General features: G+C 46.5%; 1 protein-coding gene across 2 annotated transcripts in view; it reads left to right on the top strand.

Annotated features, from left to right (window-relative positions):
- Window positions 1-243: 243 nt before the first annotated feature.
- The window catches only part of RAB11FIP1 (RAB11 family interacting protein 1), a 42,518-nt gene continuing 25,813 nt past the window's right edge, over window positions 244-16,948 (top strand). For both annotated transcript variants that reach the window (XM_037983604.2, XM_037983603.2), the window contains exon 1: window positions 244-675. In XM_037983604.2, the coding sequence (XP_037839532.2) occupies window positions 305-675 (371 nt within the window). In that variant the 5' untranslated portion in view covers window positions 244-304. The remainder of the gene's footprint in view (window positions 676-16,948) is intronic.

The following is a 16,948-nucleotide window of genomic DNA, read 5'->3' as shown; positions in this document are numbered from 1 at the left end:
GGATTCTCGATGCACCCGCCCCTGCCCACGTGATTCCCCCGCCTACCTGGCCGCGCCAGCCCCGCCTGAGGCGCCCGGCTGCCCCGAGCTGCCCGCTCTGCGGAGGCCGGTGGGGCGGGGCGGGTCGCGGCGCGGCGCAGCAGGTGGAGCAGGCAGCTCGGGTAGGGGCGTGGCCTTAGCCGTGAGGGGCGTGGCCTGGCGGGGGTGTGGCCGGAAGCCTTAAAGCGGCCTGGTTGCCGGGGCGGGCCGTAGAGGCCGCCAGTCGCCGCGATCTTCTCCTCGCGTCTGGGGCGTTATCGTCACCATGTCCCTAATGGCCTCGGCGGGCCGGGGCCTGGGGGCCGTGTGGTCCCCAACCCACGTGCAGGTGACGGTGCTGCAGGCGCGGGGCCTGCGGGCCAAGGGCCCCGGGGGCACGAGCGACGCGTACGCGGTGATCCAGGTGGGCAAGGAGAAGTACGCCACCTCGGTGTCGGAGCGCAGCCTGGGCGCGCCTGTGTGGCGCGAGGAGGCCACCTTCGAGCTGCCGCCGCTGCTGTCCTCCGGGCCCGCGGCCGCCGCCACCCTGCAGCTCACCGTGCTGCACCGCGCGCTGCTTGGCCTCGACAAGTTCCTGGGCCGCGCCGAGGTGGACCTGCGGGATCTGCACCGCGACCAGGGCCGCAGGAAGACGCAGTGAGTACGGGCGGGGAGGGGAGGGCCCTTCCTGGGGGCGCGGACCCCTCTGGCAGGGAGGTCTGGGCGCTGGACCCGTCGAGAGTAAGCCGGGCAGCGTCAAGGAAGGCCTTTCGGGACTGAGCCCTCGGCCAGTGCTGGTCACCTGGCTTCCCCTTCTGTCCCGCCCAGCTCTCCCAGCTTTGGGGTTTTTTGGAAGAAGGGGCCGTGTCTGGGGCGCTTTTCTTTTCTTTTTTTTTTTAAAGAGTCTCTGTCGCCCGGGCTGGAGTGCAAATGGCAACGGCACGATCTCGGCTCACTGCAACCTTCGCCTCGCAGGTTCACGTGATTCTCCTGCCTCAGCCTCCCGAGTAGCTGGGATTACAGGCGCACACCACCACGCCCGGCTAATTTTTTTTTTTTTTTTTTTTTTTTTTTTTGAGGCGGAGTCTTACTCTGTCGCCAGGCTGGAGTGTAGTAGCACGATCTCGGCTCACTGCAACCTCCGCCTCGCGGGTTCAAGCGACTCTCCTGCCTCAGCCTCCCGAGTAGCTGGGACTAGAGGCGTGCGCCACCATACCCGGCTACTTTTTGCATTTTTAGTAGAGACGGGGTTTCATTAGATTGGCCAGGATGGTCTTGAACTCCTGACCTCGTGATCCACCCGCCTCGGCCTCCCAAAGTTTTGGGATTACAGGCGTGAGCCACCGCGCCTGGCCCGCCCGGCTAATTTTTGTATTTTTAGTAGAGACGGGATTTCACCGTGTTGGCCAGGCTGGTCTCGAACTTCTGACTTCAGGTGATCCGCCCACCTCGACCTCCCAAAGTGTTGGGATTACAGACGTGAGCCATCACGCCCGGCCTGGGGCGCTTTTGAATCTGCAGGACGCCCCTCAGCGTCTGGCACACAGTAAGCACTAAGTAAATTTGAGATGAATTCCAACTAAACATGGGCAGGTGCCTTCTTACTAGGGTGGTAGTCCGTGTCTGATACTCGTCTTCGCTTGGGTGGAAGGCCTCCTGGGTATTTCACTGAATGGAAGAACACTTCGAGCCCAGAATGACTGGGCCACGGCTCAGGGCAGATGAACCGGAGGCATGAAACCAGCTGACACCCCCGCCCTAAAGGCTAACCCCGGGGGCAACGCCTTTACAATGCAGGGCGGGTGGAGGTTGGGGGAGGGGAATGGCGTATGCGGGCTGTCACCTGACTGCTAACCCCTTCTACGTTGTACTTGCCTGGGGGGTTGGTGAAGAGAATTTGCCCCTCCAGAAAGAATGTTACAACAGTGTTGTGTGCCCTGGGCCCCACGTTAATAAATATTTCCCTGGGTTGGAGGGAGCCCGGATGGGCCCTTGGCCGAGCAAAACTGGGCATTGTTTCTTTTTGGAGTTGGTAGAGTTATTCTCTCTGGTCCTAATCCTGGTGGATGTAGCTCCCAAAGATTGTGTCACGGTATTTCACTTCCGCAGTAAAAACGGGGCAAAAACCATTCACTCCATGATATTACCAAATTACTTGTTCCCTTTCACAGGTGTTCGGAAAGGGCAGTACTTCACCCAAAGGAACGTTTGATTATATTCATCCAGTATACCAAAGCTAGCCTCGATTAGCTTAGCTGGTTACTTTGTTAGATCTTAAATATGCAGGCCAGTCAGCACCAAAAGCCTGCAGTTTAGGAAGCACACTGATTCGCTTTGTGTGTTTTAGATATACATAGCCTTTTAACTTTCCCTTGTGAGGGAGACAGGAAAAGCCAGAGGGTTTGTCCTCGGAGGCTCCCTTTACTGTGGGGTAGGTTCCATTTCAGCATGTAGGCTTGCAAATGGAATATCTGATGATGCACTTACCTGGCCAAAGATGAACAGGCATTTCTGAACTCAAATCAGATAAAACTAGCCTTGATGTGAGGATGGATGTGGGGTATCTCACAGCATCAATTTACAAGCCATAAGGTGAGCAGTGTTTTTGCTAAGGAGGGGCTGCAGCAATGCTGATATTCCCTCTGATTAAATGACACTGGGGGTGGTGGGTCAGCTTCCCTTCCAGCTTCAGACGGGTGCTGTTGGCCATCCATTGTCTTGCGCCATCCCAACAAGTGTGTATTCACTTCCTTCTCTGCCACCTGTTTCTTATGTGGACATTTTATCCCCTTGAGAGGTAGATCACATCTCCCTGCCAGAGATGGAGATTCCAGAGGCCCGGGTCCAGTGCCCACAGCAGCCCTGACTCATTGTTGGGCTTCTCTGTCCCTAAACAGCCAAGTTTCCCTATTTGTAAATAAAGCATGTTGCCAGACTTAATTGATGTTTGTAAGATATTTCTGGGTTCCTGGATTAATGGGGCCAATGTATTCAAGAAGTGATTGAAAAGGTTCTGTAACTGCTTTGTGAAAGATTGAAACCTCCTTGAGCTCTTTTTTTCAGGAAGAGTTCAGTCTCTGCATCTTCATTTTTCTCATTTTATCCAATGTAACCCTAAACCTACACGATAACTCCCATTTATTATATGAACCAGTTACCACCTAGTCACAGCATTGACTTCCAGGAAAATGGTGCTTAATTGATTTTTTTTTTCTTAAAATAACTTCAAAGGAAGGCTTCTTTGCATCTCTATGGGTAGATGAAATTGCAAGCTTTCCACTTTCCATCTACAACTTTCTGGGACTTTCCAAGGTGCCAAGGGTGCTGTCTGATGCCCCAGTGCCCAAGATAGTTGAGATTTAAAGAATAAGATATGCATTGAAAGGTGGAATTTTTTTTTTTTTTTTTTTGAGACAGAGTCTCACTCTGTCCCCCAGGCTGGAGTGCAGTGGCGCGATCTTGGCTCACTGCAACCTCTGCCTTCCGGGTTCTGCAATTCTCCTGCCTCAGCCTCCCGAGTAGCTGGAATTTCAGGCTCCTGCCACCACGACTGGCTAATTTTTGTATTTTTAGTAGAGATGGGGTTTCACCATGTTGGTCAGGCTGGTCTCGAACTCCTGACCTCAGGTGATCCACCTACTTTGGCCTCCCAAAGTGCTGGGATTACAGGTGTGAGCCACCGTGCCCGGTGAAAGGTGGAATTTTAACAGAAGGAAATGAGGAAATGAGTTGTGCTACAAAAGTCATTTGAACTGGTTATTAATGGTTCGACTCCATTTCAGACATTAAAAACAAGAAACAAAAGCTAAATCTTGGTCTGTGTGTGTGTCTGTGTGTCTGTCTGTCTGTCTGTCTTTGTCTTAATCTCTAGCAAAGAAGAGTTGCTGCAACAGAATATGACTTTTATCTTGGGTCCAGAAGCTGAAACTCAAGGAGTTAAAAGCTAACTATGCAAATATTTCCATTTGTTTTATTGATAAGACCCCAGTGTCATTTATTTAGAGTCAAGATGTGATGATGTACACTTTTAAAATACCAGAGGCTAACAAATAAATAGGATACATCTAATAGGGAAGAATGTGTGGCCCATTAGGAAAAATGGAAATGAATTGACTTTGCACTTACATATCTGCTAAGGATCTGGGGTCTCAGTGGGTCTCAGAAACTGGGAATCGGTCAAGTACTGTGACTGCAAAACAGACATGAATCGAAGAGGTAGAATCGGGTGACCAATTTGAGGGATTCTCTGCTCAACTCTCTAGTCTCATGTAGTTTGGGATCCTAGACTGATAGAAACCTTTTTAGGAGGCTAGACGTGGTGGTTCCTACCTGTAGTCCTAGCAATTTGGGAGGCCGAGGCAGGAGGATCACTTGAGCTCAGGAGTTCAAGACCAGCCTGGGTAACTTGAGACCCAAACTCTACCAAAAAAAAAATAGCCGGGCATGTTGGCAGGCATCTTTAGTCCCAGCTATTCCGGAGGCTGAGGTGAGAAGATCATTTGAGCTCAAGAGTTAAAGGTTAGGGTGAACTGTGATCAGGCTACTGCACTCCAGCCTGGGCAACAGAGTGAGAGCCTGTCTCAAAGAAAAAAAAAATATGCTGGGCATGGTGGCTCACGCCTGTAATCTCAGCACTTTAGGAGGCCAAGGCGGGTGGATCACCTGAGGTTAGGAGTTTGAGACCAGTCTGGCCAACATGGTGAAACCCTGTCTCTATTAAAAACACAAAAAATTAGCTGGACTTGGTGGCGGGTGCCTGGGTGCCTGTAATCCCAGCTACTCGGGAGGCTGAGGCAGGAGAAATGCTTGAACCCAGGAGGTGGAGGTTGCAGTGAGCTGAGATTGCACCACTCTGCACTCCAGCCTGGGCAACAAGAACAAAACTCCCTCTCAAAAAAAAAAAAGTATATATATATATATGTGTGTGTGTGTGTGTGTGTGTGTATGTATTTATGTATATATAAATCAAAATGAAAAACCTTTTTAGGATACTAAGAGCAAGAAAATTTAGGGAAATAATTTCTTAAGTATAGATTAGAACAAATATTTATGCAGCCTGGTGACTAGAAGGCCGTTGTGTAACTAAGCACCATGAAACTTAATATTGCGATAGTCCTCCCCACATGAAGAGAGAGCGTGAGTGATGAAGGGCCATGTTCTTATACCTATTAAAACTCAAGAGAGAATTTGGTTGCATATGAAAGGACGTAGGTATTATAAAGGGTTAGATACTTGGAAGAACTGCAAGTTTAATAAGATGATGAAATAAGTTGCCAACAGAAATGTGGGTTATTAAAAAAAAAAGCAAGGGCTAGATAGTTGTTTTTCTGGGAGAGTTGGACGCAGAAAAATGACATAGATGACCATAGAGGTTCATAATTCACAAATTATAAGCAATAGGTGTTTGTTTTTATACCTTTAGGTTTCCTAAGAACATTTAGATTTTGCTTAATAGGTTGGAAAATTCGAGTAATGTTATTACTGATTAAATTTTTCTTTTCTTGGAATTTCCCTTAAAGATAATATTGAGCCTTACTGGAAACCTCCGCAGGTCTTACGAAGCCACAGTCCCCTCCCACTCTAGTGTAGGAAACTGAGACAACTCGGTGCTCAAGCCTGAATTCTCTGTAGGTTCGAGAATAAATAACCCTAAACTGCTTATAACAAAGGAATCAAATGACTAAAAAGGATGAGAGTCCTTCAGAGTTGTTTTGGTGACGTGGAAGATATTCCCTCATGGTTTTTTTTTGATGGTATTGTTTATGATTTCATTTGTAAGACATTCAGTTAGTATGGACAAAGTTCTCCCTGCTTTTTTTCCATCTTCTTGTTTCTAAAGGTCATCTTTTTTTTTTTTTTTTTTTGGAGACAGGGTCTCACTCTTTCCCAGGCTGGAGTGCAGTGACATAATCACAGCTCACTGCAGCCTCGACCTCCTGAGTTCAAGCAATCCTCCCCCTCAGCTTCCGAGTAACTGGGACTACAGGGGTGTGCCACCACACCGAGCTACTTTATTTTTTGTTTTTGTTTTTGCAGAGATGGAATCTCACTATGTTACAGGCTGTGCTTGAACTCCTGGGCTCAAGCAATCTCCTGCTGTATAGCCTCTTGAAGTGCTGGGATTACAGGTGTGCGCCACCGTGGACAACCTCATCCATTCTTGTAGTCAGTATTTTTTATTGCCTACTAAGTGCCAGGTGCTGGATATACAGTGTAAACAATGGTGAAGAAAACAGGGATGATCCCTGCTTTCAGGAAGCCCAGAGCCTTCTGGGGGAGTAAGCATTAAACAAATGGACATGTAATCCCAGCACTTTGGGAGGCTGAGGCACGTGGATCACCTAAGGTCAGGAGTTCGAGACCAGCCTGGCCAACGTGGTGAAATCTTGTCTCTCCTAAAAATACAAAAATTAGCCAGGTGTGGTGGTATGCGCCTGTAACCTTGGCTACTTGGGAAGCTGAAGCAGGATAATCACTTGAACCTGGGAGGCAGAGGTTGCAGTGAGTCGAGATTGCTCCACTGTGCTCCAGCCTGGGTGATAGAGTGAGACTCTGTCTCAAAAAACAAAAACAAAAAAACAAATGAACTCACAAATAAATGATCATATATTGTGGTAAGTACTGTGGAGAAAGAGGACAGGGTATTATAGAAGAAAAGGGCAGGAAGGACATGATTTAAAGAAGGAGATTGCAGGTAGCCTCTCTGAGGCAGAGAGCTGAAGAATGAAGAGGAATTTTTCTAGTGAGGAGCGGCAGAAGGGGGCCTGGTGGAGGAGTAGCAGCCCGGGCAAAGGCCCTGAGGCAGGAATACCTGGGAAGTGGGGGAGTACTTGTGTAAGATGAGGCTGAAGAGGAAGGCGGGGCTTTACTTAGGAGGAATGGGAAGCCACTGACTGCTAAAATGAAAAGCAGTGGGGGCTGGGCACGGTGGCTCACACCTGTAATCCCAGCCCTTTGGGAGGCCAAGGTGGGTGGATCACTTGAGGTCAGGAGTTTGAGACCAGCCTGGCCCAACATGGGCTCTACTAAAGATACAAAAATTAGCCGGCTGTGGTGGCGGGCACCTATAATCCCAGCTACTCAGGAGGCTGAGGCAGGAGAATCGCTTGAACCTGGGAGGCAGAAGTTGCAGTGAGCTGAGACTGTGCCATTGCACTCCAGCCTGGGCAACAAGAGCAAAACTCCGTCTCAAAATAAATAACGATAAATAAATAAATAAATAAATGTAGTGGGTTGATATGATCCAATTTATTTGTCAGAGATCACCATGGCTCTTGGGTAGAGAATGAATTTGAAGCTGACCTAACCGAGATTGAACAGACAAAACGGGAAGCTGTTGCAGTAATCTAGATGGTGGACGGTGGTGGCTTGGACTAGAATGATGTCTAAGCCACCTGTGGAGGTGGACAGAGGTGGGTGGATTTCAGAAATATCTTAGAGGTTCAACTGACCTGACATGTGATGGATTGGATATGGTAGGGCGGGAGGGAAAGGAAGTAATAAGAATGAACACATAAAATCAGGAGAGCTTGGTGTTGAAAGTGAACCAGGAAGTGGCAGCTGCTTTCTTTCCCTCACAGTCACTGTGATACCAGGGTGAGGTCACCATTACAAAGACAGCTTTGGGCTGTGACACCTGGCTGTGAGTGGAGATTTCTGTTGGAGTGAATTACTAGGAAATGCCATTGAAACCAGGGCGTGTATGTATGTGTCTGCAAGTGTTTACCCACTCAGTACCGCCAAGTCTTTGTCTTGTAACAGCAGAGCTGCTATGATCTCACTGATGTGCTCTCACACAGCAGATGAAGTCACTGCTTTAAGGGATATAGGACTAAGAAAAGGAGAACATAATATATAACATTAGTAAAGTTAGACCCATAAATTCTCAAGTAAGTGAACCAGTTAAATGTTTTTTGCATTACAAACTGTAAGCATAGAAAAGAGTCTTGTGCCTTTTTCATTTTACTTAAACTGCCTTTGGTTACAAAGACTTCTATTGTATTTCTGTAACTCCCATCAGAGGAAGATTTTTATAAAGAGTATCTGATATGTCATTTTAATTGTAGTTATTAACTAAAAAAGTTATAATTACATTACAAACAATCCACATGCTTATTAAAATGCCATCAACTCCAACATGTATTTGCTGACATTACTCTTCCTCTCCCTTAACAATAATCTTAGATATCCATTAAGATACTATGGTTTTCATAGCTATACGCCCTGGAAAATTGTGCTTCTTACCCTATACTTTTGAAGGAGGGACAGCTAGCTTTGGCTTAGCTCCAGAAGGATTAAGAAACTCTAGCCCTGAATAGAGAGAGTGATGGGAGGTCATTTTAGGCCTTCATCTCAGAGCACTTCCCTAGGTGGACTTTGGTTCTGGGTCTGGCACAGATCTCCAGACCTAAGTGTCTCTGAATTCCAACAAAATTAACACCCAGACCCTTGTATTGGCAAAGAGAGGGGTTCTGCTCTCCATAAGGTGTCCTGGTTCAGATCTCGTGCCCCAGCTGGCTCAGGAAGAGACCAAGCCTGACTTTGCCCTATTTTCCTCTGGGACAGGGACCACTTCTGTCGTGTCCTTTGCTGTGTGACCCAGCGCAGGGGCTCAATAAATGCATCTGGGAGGGAGGCAGTGGTTGTGGTTCCTGTAGGCACGGGGCAGGCAGTAGATTGCCTGGGTGAACGTGGAAACACATTTAATATTTTTTTTTTTTTTTTGAGACGGAGTCTCGCTCTGTCGCCCAGGCTGGAGTGCAGTGGCCGGATCTCAGCTCACTGCAAGCTCTGACTCCCGGGTTTACGCCATTCTCCTGCCTCAGCCTCCCGAGTAGCTGGGACTACAGGGGCCCGCCACCTCGCCCGGCTAGTTTTTTGTATTTTTTAGTAGAGACGGGGTTTCACCGTATTAGCCAGGATGGTCTCCATCTCCTGACCTCGTGATCCGCCCGTCTCGGCCTCCCAAAGTGCTGGGATTACAGGCTTGAGCCACCGCGCCCGGCCGACACATTTAATCTTATGTGTAGCTCGGTAGATTACAGACCGGGGATGTCCGAAGTATGAAATCAAAGCTCTGCTTCTTTCGGTTTCCCAGTTTGGGGTATGGCTTTGTGGTCAGTCCCCTTTTCTTTCTTTCTTTCTTTTTTTTTTTTTAAGGCGGAGTTTTGCTCTTGTTGTCCAGGCTGGAGGGCAATGCAGCAGTGGGCTCACTGCAATCTCCGCCTGCCAGGTTCAAGCAATGATTCTCCTCCCTCAACCTCCTGAGTACCCTTTTCCTCTTGAAGAAGCAGGTTACCTTCTGCGGCTTGCTGGCTAATGATGCCTGTGGCAAAGGAGGCGGTTTTCACCACTAATGAGACAGAAATTCCTCTCCTGCAGGGAGACGCCTGTTGATAATCTGTTAGAGGAAAATCAAGGGCTTTAGTCTCCAGGGTGTTCCTGGGGGACACATTTAGGAATGTGCCTGTAGAGAGAAAAAAGGCAATGGTAATTAAGTATCTTTTCCTGAATACTGGCCTTTGAATGAAGTAGAGGGAAGGTATTTATAAGAAATCCCTAAAAAATATTTCTAGAGGTGTGACTGCCACACACCCTTCACTTTTTAAAAAGGACATGGCTAGACTCTAGGTAAAAAAACTAAGCCTCTAGAAAGCCTGGTCTAAAGAGGCCTCTGGTTATTATAAAAGAATGGGTATCCTGTGTGAAATACAGTAGCAGCCGGCTGGGGCCCCAGATGTTTCTTCAATCTGCCCCTTTCCCATGCAGAGAACTGTGACGTGGTTCACCAAAATAGAACTTTTCATTTTTACTAATCATTTGTTATTAAAACAGGATTTAGAAATGCTTTTGGTGAGGCCGGGTGCGGTGGCTCACACCTGTAATCCCAGCACTTTGGGAGGCCGAGGTGGGTGGATCACTTGAGGTCAGGAGTTCGAGACCAGCCTGGCCAATATGGTGAAACCTTGTTTCTACTGAAAATACAAAAATTAGCCAGGTATAGTGGCAGGCACCTGTTATCCCAGCTACTCAGGAGGCTGAGGCAGGAGAATCACTTGAACCCAGGAGGCGGAGCTTGCAGTGAGCTGAGATCGCGCCACTGCACTCCAGCCTGGGTGACAGAGTGAGACTCTGTCTCAAAGAAAGAAAAAAAAAAAAGATGCTTTTGGTATAATTATTTTCCCTTCATTTGGACTTACCTTGCTTATGTAATAAATCACAGATACTCTGTTCCTTGCCAGGAACTCTCATAGAAGTGTGGGAGTTTATGTGGTGAGGAAGGACTGAGTGTTCCCTGATGTCGGTCATGCTGAAGTTTGTTTTCTTTTATCCTGGTTAAGAGGTGGTGAACCAAACTATTGCATTTTGTTTTTCCATTCTTAAAGTCTCTGTGTGTGAGGACCCCATGGTTGCCACAAGACAGTATTCTTTGACAGAACAAATAAATGCATCAGTGGCAGTTACATTTGACCAAGAGGTGAGATACTGGATTTGATGGTAGAATATGAACATGTGTGGCTTTTTGAGATAGGATCGAGCTTTGAAAAAGAATTGGTAAGTCATGATGCTGAGTGTGGTAGACCTAAATGTTTAAAAATGAGTTAATTTTTCTAATTCTTAGAGAATTGCTAAAATAAAGATGCTTGGTATTTCCTTTAGTTTTCTCCTACAGGAAATTTAGTATTGCTTTCCACTTAGAAAACCTATCTTGATTCATAGACTTAATTATGCCATCTTGGCCTATTTCTGAGAGTTCGAGAGCCCTCTGTTTCTTGTGTCTTTCTTTTCTGTGTAGAAACCCTGAAGGGGTCCATGAGGATCATGACATCTCTCAGTAAGTTACAGAAAGTATACATTGAGGGGCTGGGTGCAGTGGTGGCTCATTCCTGTAATCCCAGTACTTTGGGAGGCTGAGGTGGGAGGATCACTTGAATCCAAGAGTTTAAAACCAGCTTAAGCAACATGATGACACCCTGTCTCTGCAAAAAATAAAACATTAGCAGGGTATGGTGGCGCACGCCTGTAATCCTAGCTACTTGGTAGGCTGAGGTGGGAGGATTGCTTGAGCCTGGGAGGTTGAGGCTGCAGTGAGCCGTGATGGCATCACTGCAATCCAGCTTGGGCGACAGAGCCCATCTGAAAAAAAATAAAAACAAACACTTTTTTTTTTTTTTAAAGAAAGTACACACTGATCATGGTTTGTTAAAAATTTTATATATTTTTTAAGTTTGGAAATTTAGCTAGGTGCGGTAGCTCATGCCTGCAATCCCAGCACTTTGGGAGGCCAAGTGGGGCGGATTACCTGAGGTCAGGAGTTTGAGACCAGCCTGGCCAACATGGTGAAACTCCGTCTCTACTAAAGATATAAAAATTACCCAGGTGTAGTGGTGGGTGCCTGTAATCCCAGCTACTCAGGAGGCTGAGGCAGGAGAATCACTTGAACCCAGGAGGCAGAGGCTGCAGTGAGCTGAGATTGCGTCACTGCACTCCAGCCTGGGCGACAGAGTGAGACTCCGTCCCAAAAAAATAGATAAACAGATGCATCATTTTGGAAATTATGTAATACAAACCAATTTTGGAAGTGAGTCATTTCTATTCCCTTCAAATGCAAATCATTGTTATTTATATTTGGTCGATAAGTTAGGGTAGTTAGTAATACAGTGTGTTGAAACTATTAAAATCCTAAGTTCCCTTTTGAGAATCATCTGAACGGGTAGATAAACTATGGTGTATACCCATTTCACAGAATATCATTTAGCCATTCAAAATTAAAAGTTTGGAATTATAAGGCAGTAATGTATAATGCACTACAAAGAAAATTGCATATGTACAGCTAAGTAGTAATTATAGCTAAGATTTATGGCCAGTAAGACTTAAGACTTACTGTTCTAAGCACTTTGCATACATTAAGCCGTTTAATCTTCCTAACATTCTTATGAGGTGGGTGTTCCTAACCCTGTTTCAGAAGAGGAGCCTGTCCCACAAAGAGGTTAAATATCTTGCCTAAGGTGTCTCAGCTGCTAGTTGTTAAAATGTATAGGAAAAAGACTTCAGGAAGATTTATAAAAAGGCAGTGTTCAGATTAGCATGGGACTGAGTGAATTTTTGCTTTTCTTTTTTGAGATGGCGTTCTCACTCTGTCGTTCAGGCTGGAGTGCAGTGGCGCGATCTCGGCTCACTGCAACCTCTGCTTCCCAGGTTCAAGCAGTTCTCGTGCCTCAGTCTCCCGAGTAGCTGGGATTACAGGTGCGCACCACCACACCCAGCTAATTTTTGTATTTTTAGTAGAGGCGGGGTTTCACCACGTTGGCCAGACTGGTCTCGAACTCCTGACCTCAAGTGATCTGCTCGCCTCGGCCTCCCAAAGTGCTGGGATTACAGACGTGAGCCTCCGTGCCTGACTGCCATTTACCAGTTCTTAGAATTCAGTTTGGTGGCTACAAACGGCCTTTCCATGCTGCTGGAGTGACTGTTTTAGGAATTAAGGCCAAAAAAACGAGCCATGACCTTTTTGCTACCCTCATGATTTACCAGTTTTTCCAAGTAGCTGACAGTGGGCAGAGGGGAAAGTCTAGGGAGGCAAGCTTGGCTGATGGGTAATTCTGTGTTCAGAGTTAGGTTATGATGACTAGCTACCTTGTTCAATACCAGCACTCGTTAAACTGCATAGCTTCTGGAAGGTACACAGCACAAACATTTTATAGGTCATAAACATTTCTGTCTGTTTGCTGTGCATTGCTTCTAGGTGACCAGAAGAAGAAACTGGACATTTTACCCATGTGGAATCACTCCTTTTCAGACCCTTTTAAAAAGATGTTCTCAACTGCTAACCACATGATTTGCAGCCTGATTTTTATTTCCTGGGGAAGATAGTTCATGAACTGCTTTTGAAATTTCTTCATCTAAGAAAGGTTAAGTGTGTCCTCTGTCCCACACTAGGTCGAGGTGGTTCTGTTCTTCCTGCTTCTTTCCTCACTTGAGGCCATCATCCCCTGTGTCATGATGCCTGGTTAACGTGGAGGTGACTCATGCTGTAAATCAGGATTGGGATTTTGTACAACCAAGGAAGTAGGCAGTACTCACCGAACCAGGAGTCCAAACTGGATACAGAAACAATGATCCCTTGAAATTAACACTGACACATGTAAAGTGTGGAGGTAACCCAGAGAGCTGGTGATCCTCCTTGGCTGGCCTTTCCTGGAGACTCCTGTGTTTAATATGGGGATGCAGTATTTATTCACTTGCTGAACAGGCCCTAGATAGGTGGTTCTGATAGCCCGTTGGGGCTTAAACGACCTGAAACCTTATTTGTACGTGAGTCATTATTTGTGATGAAATTGTGTATTTTAGCAGGAGTTTTACCTGTAATTAATTTCTCTCATGCCTGAAAGTTAGAAAGTTGGAAACAGTTGCCCCAGTGTGACAAATGCTTTGTGATCTTGGGCGAGCCTGTTCCCCATCCCATTGCAGGGTAAGCTTTTTAGTCCTCTTCATTCTCTGTATTTCCAGCATCTGGCATGTGAAAACGTTGGAACTGAATCTCCGAAGGCATCATTTCTCTGGACATGTCTGCTCTCCAGAATGTTTTAGAGGGAACAAACATGTTTGTTTCGGCTGCAGAAAGATTATTTTTGAGACATACCAGTCAGTCCTTTACCAGAGTAATTGTGAATATCTGCAGGGCTGCAAGGGAAGGCTTTTCATTTCCCAATAGCAAGAGCCATGCTGCCCTGACCCCGCCCCATTCCAACAGAAGGCCCCCTGGGGTCAGCTCGGGGTGTGTTGGGGAAGCCAACTCCATGTTGTGAGGCACACCGGCCCTGAGAATAGGCAGGTTGAATGGTCTTAGCTGCTCCAGAAGGACTGAAAAGCCCAAGAGATTTCACAGTATGGATGCAGGCACGGGCTCCCCAGTGGGCTACTCTGGAGGTGGGCTGGTGCCGTGCACCCCACTCTTGTGTGTGGGCACAGGCTCGTGTTTTTTTCTGCACTGTACTTAGTTCATTCTTTTTCTGTGTTCCCTTATTTCTCTTCATAAACATCTTTTTGAAAGTATAGAAAACTTAAATGACTTTTTGGATACTTTTATCTGTGCCTTGTCTTGTGTTTGACCAAAAAAATAAAATCCCCAAAAACAAAAACCGCAGGGTAGCCTATTTGGATAATACACAGTTTTGCTTGTCTGTGGTGAGACCACCATTTGGGCGTATACAACTGATAATAGTGGTTGTCTCTGATACGGAGACTGAGGGGCATGGGATCAGGAGGGGTGGGAAGATGGAATTTTTCATCCTATACCATTTTGTGTGATTTGAATTTTTACCCAATGCCTGTTATTACTTAAAAATATAGGCTGGGGGCTGGGCGTGGTGGGTCATGCCTGTAATCCCAGCACTTTGGGAGGCCAAGGTGGATGGATCATCTGAAGTCAGGAGTTCGAGACCAGCCTGGCCAACATGATGAAACCCTGTCTGTACTAAAAATACAAAACTTAGCCTGGTGTGGTGGCACACAGCTGTAATCCCGGCTACTCAGGAGGCTGAGGCAGGAGAATTGCTTGAATCCGGGAGGTGGAGGTTGCAGTGAGCTGAGATCGTGCCACTGCACTCCAGCCTGTGCAACAGAGTGAGACTCCATCTCAAAAAAAAAAAAAAAAAAAAAAAAATTAAAGAATATAAGCCAAGTGCAGTGGCTCATACCTATAATCCCAGCACTATGAGAGACTGAGGTGAGAGGATTCTGTGTGGCCAGGAGTTCAAGACCAGCCTGGGCAGCATAGCAAGACCCTATCTCTAAAACAAAACAAAAGACTAGCTGGCATAGTGGTTCACACTTGTAATCCTGGCACTTTGGGAGGCTGAGGCAGGTAGATCATTTGAGGTCAGGAGTTGGAGACCAGCCTGGCCAACATGGTGAAACCCTGTCTCTACTAAAAATACAAAAATTAGCTGGGCATGATGGTACATGCCTGTCATATCAACTACTCTGGAGGCTGAGGCATGAAAACTGCTTGAACTCGGGAGGTGGAGGTTGCAGTGAGCCGAGATCATGCTACTGGACTCCAGCCTGGGCAACAGAGCAAGACTCTGTCTCAACAACAACAACAACAACTGGTTGGGTGTGGTGGCACATGCTTTTAGTCCCAGCTCCTCAAGTGGCTGAGGTGGGAGGATGACTTGAGCCTAGGACTTCAAAGCTGCTGTGAGCTGTGAACGTGCGCTGTACTCCAGCCTGGAAAACAGAGCAAGACCCCGTCTCAAAATATATATATGTGTGTGTATATAGTTTATAGAAATTTTATGTTGGCCGGGTGTGGTGGCTCACGCCTGTATTCCCAGCCCTTTGGGAGGCCAAGGTGGGTGGATCATGAGGTCAGGAGTTTGAGATCAGCCTGGCCAAGATGGTGAAACCTTGTCTCTACTAAAAATACAAAAATTAGCCGGGTGCAGTGGCGTGCGCCTGTACTCCCAGCTACTTGGGAGGCCGAGGCAAGAGAATCACTTGAACTTGGGCGCTAGAGGTTGCAGTGACCTGATATTGTGCCACTGTACTCCAGCCTGAGCAATAGAGTGAGACTGTCTCAAAAAAAAAAAAAAAAAAGTCACTTTCTACATATCCAGATATCCTTTTAATTCTTGCAGAACTGAGTTTAATGATAAGCCATAATGATTTGCTTATTGAAGGAATATTTGATTTTTACTTTCGATAGATGGCAAGATTTTTTCAGAATATAGGCTTAAAAATAAACTTGCTACATTGGGATTATGGCTGTCTTTTTCTGCCCTTTGGACTAGGGAAATGGACCAACCCTGATTTCTGAGATAATTCAAGCTTTCAGGGCCTACGTGAAAGATAATACAGGAACACACCCATGCTGCCATCACATGCTATGTTGCTAAGCTGGGACTTTATTATTTATGAACGACTTCTGTGAGGTGCAGGAATTAAGTGAACTGAAAAATGCATGGGCAGTAACACTTAGAAACTGAGTTGATCTTAAATATAAAAACCCACAGATGTGTTCTTCTGGTTTGGGATTTCTTAGGGCAAGATATTCAAGCACTGTGGCTTTCACTATCTTATCAAAGTAGGCTTGTATCAAACATCCCTTGCTTAAACTGTTTTTGAATTTGAGGATAATATTGCTAGTGAAAGAAAGAATTCTTGGCCAGGCACAGTGGCTCATGCCTGTAATCCCAAGACTTTGGGAGGCTGAGGCAGGTGGATCACCTGAGGTCAGGAGTTTGAGACCAACCTGGCCAACATAAAATTAGTTGGGCATAGTTGTGCACACCTGTAGTCCCAGCTGCTCTGCAAGCTGAGGCAGGAGAATCACTTGAACCCAGGAGGAGGAGGAGGTTGCAGTGAGCTGAGATCATGTCACTGCACTCCAGCCTGGGCGACAGAGCGAGACTCAGTCTCTCAAAAAAAAAACAGAAAAAAAAAAAAGAAACAATTCTTGTTTTCCTTTCCAGCTTTAATACATTGAGCACACATTTGTAAATTCTGCTCCTTTGCCTGGGCTGTTTCCCTGCTGGTCTGTGATTCAGCCTGTTTCATATCCTTCAATAGCCCAGTGGCTATGCCTGGCTACTTGATGTTTGGTTTTAGGTTTGCTTGTGAAATGAAGCAGCAAGAACAGTTGGTGACGTTTTTATTTGCACTTCCTAATGGTGTTGGAAGTTTCCAAAGCAAATCCCACTTTAGGACCCAGGGATTGGACCTGAGAATCAGGTAATAATTGGTCCCGAGGGAGGATTCTGGAATCGGTTGTAGCTTTGCTCAAAAACCATTAGGAGTGCAAACAAAACCTCACTGATACTTTTGGAAAGGCAAGGCTGGCCCTTGGAATTGTCAAGTGGCTGTGTTACAGGAAAGGGGTCCTGATCCAGACCCCAAAAGAGGGTGTTTGGATCTCCTGTGAGAAGGA

Source organism: Chlorocebus sabaeus, chromosome 8 (assembly GCF_047675955.1).
Source record: "Chlorocebus sabaeus isolate Y175 chromosome 8, mChlSab1.0.hap1, whole genome shotgun sequence".
Lineage (NCBI taxonomy): Eukaryota > Metazoa > Chordata > Mammalia > Primates > Cercopithecidae > Chlorocebus > Chlorocebus sabaeus.
Note: the sequence above shows the minus strand (reverse complement) of the source record. Positions and strands in the feature narration are given on the sequence as shown.